Raw genomic sequence first — 15,073 nt, 5'->3', positions numbered from 1 at the left:
TGATAATATCAGTGGTAGTATCAACATAAAACAATAAAGTAGTATAAGACTACGATAAAGGGCATTCCCTCCCATGGTGTTTACATGAGGTTTATGCAGAATTTAACCCTAAATTTTTTATTTCTGAGAATGATCATTCCTTTAAAAATCAGGGGACATGTTTAGATGGAAGAGACCATTAATTTATAAGGGAGCTATCTAATATATTGTCTAGGTTTATTTTGCATTAAAAAAAGGCAGGCTTTTTTTCTGGTTATATGGTGAGATCAGATCAGTCAGAAATGCTGACTTAAAATTTCTTCAGAAAAACAACAAACCTTCCAATTCACTACCTTTACTGTCCTTGAAAAATTGATTATGTCTACAATTTGAATCCATGAATTACTAATTTCACAGGATGTGATAGGGTTGAAAATACTAATTAATCAAACAGTTGCATTCAAAGTTCAAGCAAGCCACATGCAATCCCTATATTTATGTGTTCTTCTCTCTGGATCATCTAGATCATTGCCACAGCTTACTGAGAAATATCAAGACAGGTCCAGTCTCAGTTCCACTTTTGTTGCCTCTGCAGACTGACAGTGCCCTGAAACACTGACTTTGTCCCTTCAAGAAATGTACAACTGAGAAGGAAATGGTCCTGATCTAGACTGTGGCAATGAGACACAAAATAGTAAAATTGCACTGCAGGTCAGTGATCTCTTCCATTTAAAACCTTGAGGCTGAGACCTCTCTTTATTTTGTGTATGAATGTCTTAAAGTCCATTTTTGCTTGTGAGTGTCCTTTTATTTCCTTTTTTTACGGGTAGAGAGCTTCTGTGGGGCAGGCTTGGCTGAATTTGGCTCAAGTGTCGTCCTGATAGGAAACTGTTGTGGTTACCCCTGGCTGTGGGGCAGAGAGGGAGCCTGTTGCTGTCATGTTTTTGCTAGGAGCTCTTCTGTGCACCATTTTTGAGCACCTACTTCAAGGATGCACAGTGTTAGCAGCATCTGGAAACACTTGTTTATTCTGAGTTTTTCTTTCTTCCTTCCAGTCAAAGAGTTTAAGCTCAGAAAACAGATGGGATTGTTCTGCTAGTAATTTGTCCAGCTGCTGCAGAGAAAATAGAAGGAAAAGCATATTGCAGTAATAAAAATATAATAAATGGAATCAAGCAGGATACACAAGAGTATATGAAGCATGCCTGCTTCTGCTTAGTCTGAAGAAGACATGGAATATCTGGCAACTAATATGTTGTCATAAAAATGAGGAGAAAAGCCTAAAAGACATTTTATTCCAACAGAGAGATCTAATTGCCTAATGGAAAACCTGCTAACAGACTTCAATCTGGCTATTTGTTAGACACCAGATCAGTAACTGTTGGGTTGGAACCACCTTGAGGGGGGGTGTAAGGGTGTGTGGGTGTGGGTGTGTGTGGGGGGATGGTGGTGTATGCTGAGGGCAAAGGGACGGGTCAAACCTCATGGGGGTGAGATGGCATCGTATCCCTCACAGCAGGCCCCTGGAACCCACATGGGGAAGCCCCAGAGCAGCTGTGAGTCAAAAGCAGCCCAGGAAAACTTCAACACACTGTACCTCCTGGAGCCCCTAACCCAGCCTCGGATTGTCAGGGACAGTGAGATAACTGCCCCTCACCCTGGCCTGGAGCCCCAGAATGGCTAGTGGGTCAGAGGATCTGCTGGGGGGGAGTTTACTACAAGGACCAGAGCAGATAAAACCAAAGGCATATGCTCACCATGTGATCGTGGCCCTGCCATCTGAACATGTGAGAGTTGGTCTTCCGCAAGGTTCCAATGATAGCTATGTAATCAGTCTCTCCTTCTTTCTCCTTCCTCTCTCTTCTTAATCCCTCTTCTTCTCTTTCTTTGCTCCTTTCTTGATGCTTTGGGTAGCTTAAAGCTGGAGGGATTGGTTTTTGACTTAAGTGTTTTGGATTAGTATGTGCTGCATCGGTATTATGGCAGAACATTTTGTCTAGCTTGTGTGATGCCCTTGAACTTTTGCCAAGTTCCCCTATTTTCTCCCCTGAATTATAGTACCTCTTCGGAACAAGTCCATGTTTTATTCTCTTTCGCTATCTCAAGGTATTCAAGAACCCTATATACGTATATTTTAAAGTAAAACCCCTGACTGTGCCCATGAGTTTGTCGCTCTGGGGCTTGGAGTGTTACACCATTGCAATCTTGTCTGGAGCATCTCTTACGATGAGAGACTGTGGGAGCTGGGCCTGTTTAGTCCAGAGAAGAGAAGACTGAGAGGGGATCTCGTCAATACATACAAATATCTCATGGGAGGGTGTCAACAGGATGTTGTCAAGATTCTTTTCAATGATGCCCAGCAACAGGAAAAGGAGCAATGGCCATAGGCTAAAACACAAGAAGTTCCACCTCAACATGAGGAAAAACTTATTTTCATTGAGGCTGACACAGCACTGGAACCGGATGCTCAAGGGAGGTCATGGAGTCTCCCTGGAGACATTCAAAACACACCAGGATGCATTCCTGTGTCATCTGCTCTAGGTGACCCTTCCTTGACAGGAGTGTTCGAGTAGCTCTCCAGAGGTCACTTCCAACCCTTGAAACACTTTTATCGTCACTTTTCCTGTGTAGTTGAGTTCAAGTAGCATAGCCAAGGAGAAAGAGTGTCAAATAGGATAACTGTAAGTCTTGTATTTTGAAATCCTCCTCTTGGCACTGAAAGAATTTTCAGATGTACCTCAGAGTTAACACTTTGAACACTGAATAGCAGGACATATTTTAAACTCTTCCCACATGATCTAAATCAGTGATTGTGCAACATACTGTAAAGGATGCTCTCACTGACTTGATAATCTTGATTCTTCAACTGAAACTCCAACTCTGCAACTTCCTGACAAATGGCTCACTGTAAGAGTTGCAGGTATCTGCTTTCCTCCCTGTAGGGACAGCAGTGAAAGCAACTAGAGCGAGCAGTAAACACCCTCGTCTTTCTCAGCCTCAGCACAATGCCTGTATTCCCCTCTGTCGCAGTCTTGTTTTTATTCATGATCACAGGATACCTTACAAAATAATAAATAACAGTCCTTGTCTGCTTGACTTTCACTTCTTTTATCATCCCAGTTGCAAAATTAAACATGTAGTTGCAGAACCATGTCAAATATGGACAGATTTATCACTTCTGATTTATCAGCAATGTAAGGACTGTATAAATGTCCTAGTTTTAGGCAGCTCTAGACTGAAAATCCCTAGTAACAAATTGTGAACCTGAAGCTTCTTGGCAATCCCTGTGAATTTGTGCTGAATCCATAGAGAGCTAGTTCAAATTTTCCTGCATTGTCACTGCACTGATCATGAGTACTAAGTACATAACCTGAACCCAGCACTGACTTGGGACACTGAGCTCCAGCTGACTAAGATATGTCCTTTCATTCTTAATGCTATTAAAACATAGTATTTCCATGCTAAAAATCTAGCCCAAATCCGTGAAGCAATCTTTCCCTTCAGAATGCTCATGTTTAAGAGCCTCGAACACTGTAGGGGTGATGCCAATTTGTGCCCCAAAGAAGGCGTGGAGGAACTGCTCAGAGACAGAATTTTCAGTCTATAAGCAGGAGGTATTTATTTACAGCCAGGGAGCGGCCGGGGAGCAGCCAGGTCACCCTGGACAACCTGCTCCGCCCGAGAAACTTACAATTGAGCTTCTTATACGCTTTTTGCCAAGCAATTACATCACATATTATGAATATTCATTATCTTGCAACATCTAGTTTTAATATTCATAACAGGCGGGGTCGAGGCAGAGTTTGAGGCGTGGTCTCTAATCTGGGGAGAACTTCGGTGGTCGTTCCTGTCTTTCTTCATCATGAACTCAGTGTCCTTTCATCATCATCTTCATAAACTTTTGAACCTTCCCTAATCTGGGTAGTTTCCTTGTGCATTTGGCAAGGATTTTCAGTATCTGGGAAGAGTACCTGATTTCTTGGCTTGTCCCTTTTCTTATCTCCCTTTGTTTTTCTTCCATATGTCCTTCTGTGTGTGTGCTAGCATTTTTAGTTCTTTCTGTTCATGCTTATGTTCTCTCATGTCAGAGTGTCCTGTATTCTAGTGGATTTATTGCCTCCGCTATTTCTTAGTACTAAGTTCTCTATGCCTTGCTTAAAGCCTGCATTTTGCATTTAACTCTCTCTAATCCTTACATTGCTCTACTAAATTCGCTTTCCAGGTTTTACCTGGCTTCAAGGGAAACTGGACTTTCCTCTGAGCAATACCCACATCACAATATATCTATCCTCTGCTGGTGGGATGCCCACACTTGTGCCTCACTGACCAGAACTTATGTGGTAACACAATGATAGCTTTGGATTTAGGTAACCTTGTTTGACTGTCATTACCTTCCTTCACATGGCATAGTGCCAGAAAACAGTGCCTGCTGTTTGGTCAGGTGCTGTTCAATCTCATTCAACTTCTTCTGGAAATGCTGGCGGGAGCTCTTCATTACTTCAATTTCATGAAGTGTACACTACACAGAAAACAAAGAAGACACCTCAACTGTTTTTGTTTGAGCATTTCCATGTTGAGTGCATTTAAAGCTGACAGCTTGATGGTATGGATCTTCCTCTTACCCATTCAGTAAGATCTCTGTGAAGGTCCAGATGGCACTTCAAGTGAGTTTGCTCTGGGTACATCACTCACATCCTAGTCACCCTAAAGCATATAGATTTAAGTCCTGGCACTATTTGGGCCAATGAAAATGTAATTTTTGACATTGAAGGGGAAAAGGGCTTTGATCAAATGTCTGACACAATGTACCAAATTCTGATATTATCGCACCGTTACCAAACATTATATTTGAGCAGGATGAATTAAATTTATGGATTAAGGATAGGCTAAATTTCTGTCCACTGGAAGATGGAAACTGTTTTTAAAATGAGAAAGAGGGAGCAAGGTGTTACAATCCCCTTAAAAGCTGCAGAAAGGACTTCAGATTCGGATATTTCCCCCGGTAAAATTAAAACTCACACAAAGTTATCTGCTGATACCAAACCCCGATATTTTTATTTTATTAATTGCTAAGAGATGCAAAGAGAAAGAGGAAAAATTAAGAAAAAAATTGGAAAAAGCTAGGATTACTTTTAGAAGCATAGGAAAGTTACCACAAATCTACCCTTCCGCCGAGCTGGGGGTGGTGGGGAGGGGGGGGAGGAGGAGGAGGAGCAGTTTCTGCCTTTTTTTTTTCCTCTCTCTCTGCCGCTTTTCGATGTAATCTCTCAGCATCTCTTAGCTGTGGGTTGGGGGGGAAGGGGAAGAAGGGGGGCGGGGAGGGTCTTAGCAGCTCGGTTCTCTGGAATGCAGCCAAGATGTGTAGCTTTGCCGCTTGCGTTTGAGCCATGTCCCAGGCCATGTAGGGTCCTGATCAGCAGCACCTTTTGGCCCTCAGTAAGGATAGAAGGATAATGTATAACTCAAGCATGTGGGACGATGGGTGTCGGTTCTTCTCCAGGCCAGCAGAATTTCAGTCTCCGGTGGTAGGCAGGCAGCATGCGGTGGCAGAGAAAAGGTGAGGGTGAGGCGGGGACAAATTCTTGGCTAGAGAGTTCTTTCTCCCTTTCCTCTCCCTGATTTTCCAAAATTTTTCCTCAATTTTTATACAGTTTGAAAGAGGTGGTACATGCTTTCTTGGTATGTAGCCTTAGAAAACTCCAGCAAGAAACTCTGGTAAGGGGGTCAAAAGCTGACAGAGAATTTTTGGTAGGAAGTTTTGACATGCAGAAACAATGGCAGAACATTATTTTTGGTGTTTCCATATTATCTGGTTGTTACACAAGGGAAGAGAGGAAAGATAGACAAGAAATATGAAAAGAAAAAGTATCTTTCATGATAGTTCTGCTAAGCGTTACGCTGATAATTTCTCGTCTATCACCAGTTAGAAAACTAGAATTGGATTTAACTAACCAAGAGCAGACATTCACAACAACAGATATACATGCAAGTTCTGCAACAGAGCAGTTGTTCTGATCCAAATGTAGACATTTGTAATAGGCCATAGGATCTATGCCATAAATGTCACCATTACTCTTCACTGAGAGAAGGTATCTAGTATGATTTATCATCTACATCTACCCTGAGGTAGTCATTTACACTAGGAGTTTCTCAAGCCAGGGGAGATGAATGAGCAGGAATGAACAGGAAATCGTATAGGCAAATTTTCTATTTACTAATTTGTAGCACAGGACAATGACAGCCCTCTACTGACATTGAAATAAATCCTGTCAGAGGAGTCTGAGTCTGTCAGAGTTTCTAGCCACCTTAAAGACTACTCTTGACTTTTCACACCTTGTTCAGGGCAGTAATGCCAAGAGCCTCACCCAAGTTATTCTGAAGGCAGTACCACTTTCTTCCTGAAAGCATGCTTCCCTATCAGACTGAAATTGCTCTGAGTGTTTGACATGTTCCCATCTTAGCACATTTTGGTGTCTTGTAAGCCATGGGAAGACAGTGTAGAAATCTGCATAAACTGACAAAGAGGTATGTTTTCAAAGCATAGAAATGCCCAATCTCTTTAGATTCCTGCAATCATGTCCTTTGATGATCTTTTCATGTTTGTGCGTTTGAACAATCCCTCAGTTCCAGCAAGGCCTGAAATATGATGAAGTCCTTCCTTCTAGGATATCAGCAGCAGCTGGAGGGCAAAAGATGTTCTTGAGAAGCCTCATTCTCAATTTCCATTTCAATGCAACTGTTATGTCAGGCACACTCCTTATGTATGTGACTCTGAGACAAATCATCCTGTAGCAGTAAATTAAAAAGTCTAGACCAAACTGCAAAGAGATTGCACCAGAAAGGGCTAATTAGAGACCAACAGTAATCTGATAGAGCCAGTCCTGTGACTGTAGTGGAGGTGAGTTCTTCTGAGTGTCTGTTCTGTGTGCAACACAACTGGTGCTCTTAATGATAGAATCGTAGAATCATTTAGTTTGCATAAGAACTTTAAGAACATCAAGTCCAACCATTAATCCAGCACTGCCATGTCCACCACTAAATTATGTCCCTAAGTGCCACACCTACACAACTTCTGAATATCTCCAGTCATGGTGACTCAACACCCAAAATGTTGGCTAGTTGCCCATTTGCCACCCACACCAAACTTTAGTCTTGATCCTCAGACAGTTTTCTTGTTACTAGATGGGGGTGTGTGGGGTACAAATGAGCAGTGCTCACATAGTAATATGATTTTTACTGATTGCCAAAGCCAAGCACAGTTAGGACTTGTAGCCATCAAAAACGTGTGCCCAAATGAGCTTGAAGAGCTCCTATCCTTTGGGTCACTAGGAAGAAGTCGATTGGCCACAGAACAATTTCTAGGTTGTTCCTCAAGTGTAACAGAAGTCTGGAAAACACCATGCAAAAGGTCCAAAAGGCACAATGTGGGTAGGTCTGGTAAAAAATCATACCAGCCCTTATAGTTAAGGTACAGGCAGCTCTCCTGTGAAAGGTGCTCTTTTAGCATATCACAGAGCACAAGTTCACACAGATTAATTTAGGGCTTAGCAGGGATGGAAGGCAGCAACTAACTGTTCCAGGACTACTGTCCTGCAAGGCCTTGTTTAATGTAAGATGCTTGTAAACAGGATAAATTTTCTGTCTAACAGTCGCTCCATGGCAGTTGCATGCCCCATGCATACCTTTGGTAAATGTGATGTAATCTGAGCAACCTTCTCTCAGTAAAAGATGTAGAAACTACATTACCTGCAATAAAAAGTTGGCATGGGTGTAATCTCAGCATAGTGACTAATATTCACTAAATTCACTCACTTATTGCGCAGTGACTTGGATATGGAGCTGTATCCCTAAGGATAAATTTTGGAGAATGGTATGGCCCAAACTCTGTTCCTCCCAGATTGCGTGCCCACATACTAGAGAAGTCAAATCACCATTAGCCACCACTAGAAGAATGATAAAACAGTAATGAATCAATGAGAAAGGGCTTCTCAGTCCCACATAAGATACTGACTGCCATCTTCTGGAAACAGCAAGATAGCTGTCAAAACCATATTTTCTAATACACTGTTCAAAGAAAAGACATTGCAGATTTATGTATTCAGTGATGTAGCAGCATAAAATTAACCAGTTTTACTTTCTGAAACTTTTACCTAATCATTTTCTTCCCCAATTTGTACAACAATTCAAGTTTCATTTCCTTATGAAGAGCAAGTAGAAGAGGGAAAATGAAAAAGCCTGCAAACTAGCAGGAGGTATGCTGCTCCTTCCACTCTTTTCTCAGAATGCAAAAGTCACTCCTGACTCCCTTCCTTGTTTTCTTCCCCAGCCTATGCTGAGTCTTTCACAACTTTTAGGAACACTCAGCAAATCTGAACAAAGAAATAAAACACCTGCTGACTTTTTACTAGTGGTATCTTTATTGCAAATATTCATCTTATGGGACATCAGATTTGATGCAAGCTTCTTATTCTACCAGAGTAAAGGGGCTTGAGGTTCTGAGAAGTCACAATTCATTTTGATTTATAGTAGTTTGGCTTATGGTATATATCTGAGTGTTCACAGCTAGTCTTGAATAAGCACTAAGTTACATAACCTAAAGGAGTTATCTTCTATTAGGATTACACTAAATCATGTAACCTTGCATTTTCTATTATTTAATAATAACAGTCAAGTTATTAATAATGAATTATTAATTATTTATTAATTGAACGCAGCCGATTCACAGAAACTCACTGAAACTAAATTACACCTCTCAGATCATTTGACTGTAAACTTTACCTCCTAGTTCACAGTAACAATTTTAAGATTGAGCTGATATACATAGGTTACTGAAAGAAGCAGCCTAACAAAAGTGAAGGTACACAGATATGTTTCCTGTTTTTTCCCAGAAGGGAATGCTTCTTTCCCCATTCATTTTTGCAACTACATTCCCAAGATACCAAAGAAGCTGTCAAAAAATGTTACTACAAAATAGTTGTGGGAAAACCCCCTGTAACTTCTAATGCAAGCATAAGTGAAGTTAGAATTCATCTGCTGACCTGGTCAAAACTGGGTGAATGCAGGCAGGTTTGACCTGTTTGTAAATGTGAAGCATCTGTTCCAACTTCAGTTCTGTTCACTTCTGTCCCAAAACATGTGATAGTGGAAGCTAGGCCAATCTTTAGGTACACGTTGAGACATTAAAAACTGGATAAAATGTCTGCAGACCAAGTTAATATCACTACAGTTAGGCTACAGAAAGACCTCCATGTGTCTCACTGGATTTACCCTGGAAGGAGGTGTGATGCTTGCTCTGCTATCATGGCTCTCATTGACAAAACATGCAAGGTATGTAGACAAATCAAGGCTGAATGCACTCTGAAAGGCCATCTACATATATATTTAAAAATACTAATACAATAGGACTAAATAACCATTTTGAGTATTGTCTCAGTTTAATAAAACTGAAGTTTTTTGCTAAGGAGGATGAGTTATGAGGAAGATCAACTCCTCCCTCCAAGCAATTGTAAATACGAAATTAAGATGATCCAATCGAGGAAACATGGAGAAAGAAAAAGATAACAGCCCTTTATTAAAGGATATATGTGTATTGGCAGAACAACAAAAGAACACAAAACCTATTAAACAATAATCCTGCACCCAAATTTCCCTCCAAAAAACCAGTTCAGTACTTTTTGCCTTTTGGCGCAATTCTAACCACGATCAGGAGGCGGCACTGTTGGATCACTGGAGGAGCAAAGCCTGCAGTTGCTCCGTGGAAGTCGGCAGGGGGCGTTGTTGGGCTCTGGCGGTCGATACCTGGGGGCCCCAGTGGGCAGGAGAAGCCAAAATGGAGATCTCCCCCCTGCACTGAGAAGAGGGAGGGGAAAAGGGGAAAAAGGGGCTCTTCTCACAGACTCACGCTGTTGATGGCTGGCTCTGGCCAAGGCTCCCTCCCCCTCATCAAAACAGGCACAAGCCACTGCCAGCATGGGAGCAGAGGAGGGAAGGGGCGGCCTCCTCCCCCAAAGGTTTCTCTGCAGATGGGCCAAGCCTCTCCAATGAAATCCAAATTGCAAATGACATCAAGCTGAGTGTTGCAGCTGACAAACCTGAAGGATGGGATGCCATCCAGACCTGGACAATCCTGAGAAGTGGACCCATGGGAATCCTGTGAGGTTTAATAAGACCAATAATGTCCTGTATCTGGGTCAAGGCAATCCCTGATATCAACATAAGCTTGGAGATTAATAGATCAAGAGCAGCCCTACCAAGAAGGAATAGGGAGTGCTGGTGGATGAGAGGCTGGGCATGAGCCAGCCCTGTGCTCTTGCAGCCCAGAAAACCAATTGTATCCTGGGCTGCATCAAAGGAAGTGTGTCCAGCAGGGTGAGGGAGGTGATTCTGCTCCTCCTCTCCACTCTGGTGAGACCCCACCTGGAGTTCTACATCCAGCTCTGGGGTCCCTGGCACAGGAAGGACATCAACCTGTTGGAACAAGTCCAGAGAAGGGATATAAAGATGATTAGAGGAATGGAGCACCTCTTCTATGACGAAAGGCTGAGAGAATTTAGTTTGTTCAGCCTGAAAAAGAGAAGGCTTCAGAGTGATCTAAATGCCTCCTTCCAATACCTGAAGGTAGCCTATGAGAAAGATGGAGAGGGACTTTTTTATAAGAGTATGTAGTGACGGGATAAGGGAGAATGGCTTCAAACTGAAAGAAAGTAGGTTTAGACTAGATATTAGGAAAAAACTCTTTACTGTGGGGCTGGTGAGGCACTGGAACAAGTTGCCTAGAGAAGCTGTAGACACCCCATCTCTGAAAGTGTTCCAGACCAGGCTGGATGGAGCTCTGAGCAATCTACTGTAGTGAAAGTTGTCCCTATCCATAGAAGGAGAGTTGGAACTAAATGTTCTTTAAGATCCCTTCCAACCCAAGCCATTCTATGATTCTGTGATTTAGAGCTAATAAAACTTTACTGAAAATATGCATTCTGTGTAAGCAACAAAGTACCATTTTTATTTTTTTTTATTGCTGTTATCCAAAACAGAGGACTTTCTGAAGCTCACTCAACCTTGATACACCAGAAGAAATTATTTTGTACAACTTTTAGCATTTTGGGAAAAGAAATCTTGTTATTCATATCAGTTCCCATGTGTGAAAAATCTTGATCTTATGTAAATATTCCATAAAATCTGACTATTCCCAGCATACTGTACAGTCTTTTCTAAGAAGTAGCTCCTCCATAGGCATCTGCACTAATTACTGGTCATTGGTTATGAAAGCAAACATTTCAAGTAATACCATTGAAATTTCAAAGGAAAAGTCTTTTCTTAGTCTTTTTTTTTAATACCCCTCTACAACTCCTGTGACACCGATTCACTTTCCACACTGTAGAAATGGGGACACACAAGCAAACTGAGGTTAGAAAGATCTCGTTTATACTTATTTTCTAGCCAAATGTAATACACCTTTCCATAGGAGAGCCCCGTCCAGGCATTCTTGTCCCTGGCACAGGGCTGTAGCGCTGACCCCCTCTTTGCTGTACATCTACTGCTCGGCGTTGTGCCTCATTTCAGAAGAATAACCACCAGATGGCAGCAGCACATAAACCACAAAGTTTCCGAAGGCCAGCACAATCGAGAGTTTTCATTCACGTCTTTCTCCAAATTTCATTTTTCAAAGATGTTCTACCAGAAACTAGGTAAACCATCTTATTATAGTAGTTATATTATTTGAAAGTAAATAACATACCCCAAAATGCCCCAGATGTAGCAAAAGCTCCTACTCTTCTTCAGGTGAGCTATGAAATTTGTCAATCCCTTGCTCCTTTGAATTAAAGGGGAATTTCATGTCAATCATCTTATGCAGTGTGACTGAGTGAAAATATATTTTAAAAATCTCTACAAAATTCAATTCCTATTATTAATTGTGCCCCATCGTGCTGGTAGATGCAATAAGAATGCAACAAAGGAATGGTCTATGCCCAGAAGAACTTACATGGTAAGCAAAACCTGGCTGCTATCAGATATTTTCTTCTGCTTGTCAGAACCCCAGCTCTCACCCAGTCTCCAGGGTTTTTCTCCCTATCACTTTGTCTACCACTGCCATATAGATGACTTCAGGCATATTTCTCTTGTGAGGGTGAAGCCAAACTCATTGTGAAAAAGAGGGGAAAGCCCTGCAGTCCACATGACTGCATCCACCTCAGGTGAGACACAAGTGAACATATGCTGCACCTCAAGGATATGAGACAGGATCAGGAGGCACATAAGTCATGTGTCAGCAAACGATATTTTACTTCGTCTCATTGTTTAGCCTGCAGTTCTTTACATGGTTATCACTGGGGTCTGTTTCTCACAGCCATCATTAGCAGGAGACACATGAATAGTTCCAGGGGCACTGGAAGTGCACACACCATGCTTCACATCCTCCTTTGCGTCTTTCAAGGATATACCCCTGCAAACTGCTATGCTCAAGAGCAAAGTGGCTGCTTACTCTGCAAGTCAGAGCTTCCCGTCATCTCCTGCCTGTCCTACACAAGAACACACTGCCCTAGAAATGATAAAAGTATAAATGCGTAATCTAAGAACTGAATTTGACAGGAAAAGAGAAAACACAGTAGTCAGTTCTCTGTGATAAATCATGTATAGAGGGTAATTTCCTGCTTCAACTGGTAAATAAGCCTACCAGGGGTCGGGTCCTGCTAGACCTGCTGTTCACAAACAGAGACGGGCTGGTGGGAGATGTGGTGGTCAGAGACCATCTGGGGCACAGTGACCTGAAATAATAGAGTTTTCAACACTCAGGGACGCAAAGAGGGCCATCAATAAAACTTCTACCCTGGACTTCCACAGGGCAGATTTTGGCCTGCTCAAAAGACTGGTTCAGAGGGTACCTTGAGAAACAGCCCTTGAAAACAAAGGGGTCCAGGAGGGTGTGTGTGCAGGATGGACACGCTTCAAGAAGCAAGTCTTGAATGCACAGGAGCAGGCTGTCCCAGTGTACAGAAATGCGAGCCAGCAGGGAAGACAGCCAGCCTGGCTGAACAGGGAGATTTTAAAGGAAATTTGGGGAAAAAAAGAGAGCTTACCGACTATGGAAAAAAGAGCTGGCTACTCATGAAGAGTTTAGGAATATAGTTAGGTCATGTAGAGAGAAAATTAGAGAGACAAAAGCACACTTTGAACTCAGTCTAGCCACTTCTGTTAGGGATAACAAGAAGTGCTTCTACAAATACATCAACAGCAAAAGGAGGGACTATGTTGAACATAGTCACCAAAGATGAGGAAAAGGCTGAGGTACTTAACACCTTCTTTGCCTCAGTTTTCAACAGTAAGACAGGTTGTCCTCAGGACAACTGGCTTCTGGAACTGGTAGACAGAGACAGGAAGCCAAATAGCCCCCTTGCAATCCAGGAGGAAACAGTTAGCAACCTGCTGAGCCACTTGGATCCTCACAAGTCTATGGGACCAAATGGGATCCACCCAAGGGTGATGAGGGAGTTGGTGGAAGAGCTCGCCAAGCCGCTCTCCATCATTTACCAACAGTCCTGGCTCACTGGGGAGGTCCCAGATGATTGGAAGTTGGCTAATGTCACGCCCATCCACAAAAAGGGCTGCATGGGAAACTCCACGCCTGTCAGCCTGACCTCAATGCCTGGCAAGGTTATGGAGCAGATCATCCTAGGTGCAATCATACAACACCTACAGGATAGACAAGGGATCAGACCCAGTCAGTACGGGTTTAGGAAGGGCAGGTCCTCTCTCACCAACCTGATCTCCTTTTATGATCAGGTGACCCGCCTGGTGGATGAGGGGAAGGCTGTGGATGTGGTCTATATGAACTTCAGCAAAGCCTTTGACACCATCTCCCATAGCATTCTCCTGAAAAAGCTGGCAGTCCACGGTTTGGACAGAGGCACTCTGTGCTGGGTTAAGAACTGGCTGGAGGGCTGGGCCCAGAGAGTGGTGGTGAACGGTGCTGCATCCAGTTGGCAGCCGGTCACTCGTGGTGTCCCCCAAGGATCAGTGTTGGACCCAGTTCTGTTTAATATCTTTATTGATGATCTGGATGAGGGGATCAAGTGTACCATTAGCAAATTTGCGGATGACACCAAGCTGGGGGGGGAGTGTGGATCAGCTGAAAGGCAGGAGGGCTCTTCAGAGGGAGCTGGACAAGCTGGAGAGATGGTCTGATGCCAATGGGATGAGGTTCAACAAGGCCAAGTGCCGGGTCCTGAACTTTGGCCACAACAACCCCATGCAGCGCTACAGGCTGGGCACAGAGTGGCTGGAGAGCAGCCAGGCAGAAAGGGACCTGGGAGTTTGGATTGACAGGAAGCTGAACATGAGCCAACAGTGTACCCGTGCGTCCAAGATGGCAAATGGCATCCTGTCCTGGATCAGGAACAGTGTGGCCAGCAGGACCAGGGTAGTGATTCTTCCCCTGTACTCAGCACTAGTGAGGTCACATCTCGAGTACTGTGTCCAAGCTCTGAGCCCCTCAGTTCAGGAAGGATATTGAGGTGCTGGAGCAGGTCCAGAGAAGAGCAACGAGGCTGGTGAAGGGACTCGGACACAAGTCCTATGGGGAGAGGCTGAGGGAGCTGGGGTTGCTTAGCCTGGAGAAGAGGACGTTCATGGGAGACCTCATCACTCTCTACAACTACCTGAAAGGAGGTTGGAGCCAGAGGGGCATCAGTCTCCCAGGCAACCAGCAGTAGGACAGGAGGGTACGATCTTAAGCTCTGCAGGGGAAGTTTAGGTTGGATATTAGGAAGAAATTTTTTACAGAGAGGATAATCAGATATTGGAATGGGCTGCTCAGGGAGGCAGTGGATTCACCGTCCCTGGAGGTTTTTAAGACGAGACTGGATGTGGTGCTTAGTGTCATGGTCTAGTAACCACGGCAGTGTTGGATCAAGGGTTGGACTTGATGATCTTGGAGGTCTTTTCCAACATGGTTAATTCTATGATTCTATGATTCTATGTTTCTGCAGTTGGGGAGGTAGTAGTGATGAATCTAGACAAAACCTGAAGTTGCAGTCTTTTATTATCCCTCAGCTGATGAAACAGCTTCAAACTTTGACAGGTCCTCCTCCTACTTTTCCTT

The 15,073-nt window shown here is 43.2% G+C and overlaps 1 protein-coding gene across 1 annotated transcript in view; it reads right to left on the bottom strand.

The window, feature by feature from the left end:
• Positions 1-844: 844 nt before the first annotated feature.
• Positions 845-15,073, bottom strand: part of ITPRID1 (ITPR interacting domain containing 1) — a 36,699-nt gene continuing 22,470 nt past the window's right edge. The window contains 5 exon segments of the mRNA XM_027655905.1: positions 845-1,100; positions 2,811-2,915; positions 4,371-4,498; positions 5,358-5,440; positions 9,658-9,828. Coding sequence (XP_027511706.1) covers positions 845-1,100; positions 2,811-2,915; positions 4,371-4,498; positions 5,358-5,440; positions 9,658-9,828 — 743 coding nt within the window.

Source organism: Corapipo altera, unplaced genomic scaffold (assembly GCF_003945725.1).
Source record: "Corapipo altera isolate COAL_440 unplaced genomic scaffold, ASM394572v1 59, whole genome shotgun sequence".
Taxonomy (NCBI): Eukaryota; Metazoa; Chordata; class Aves; order Passeriformes; family Pipridae; genus Corapipo; species Corapipo altera.
This window is presented reverse-complemented; position numbering and strand designations above follow the sequence as displayed.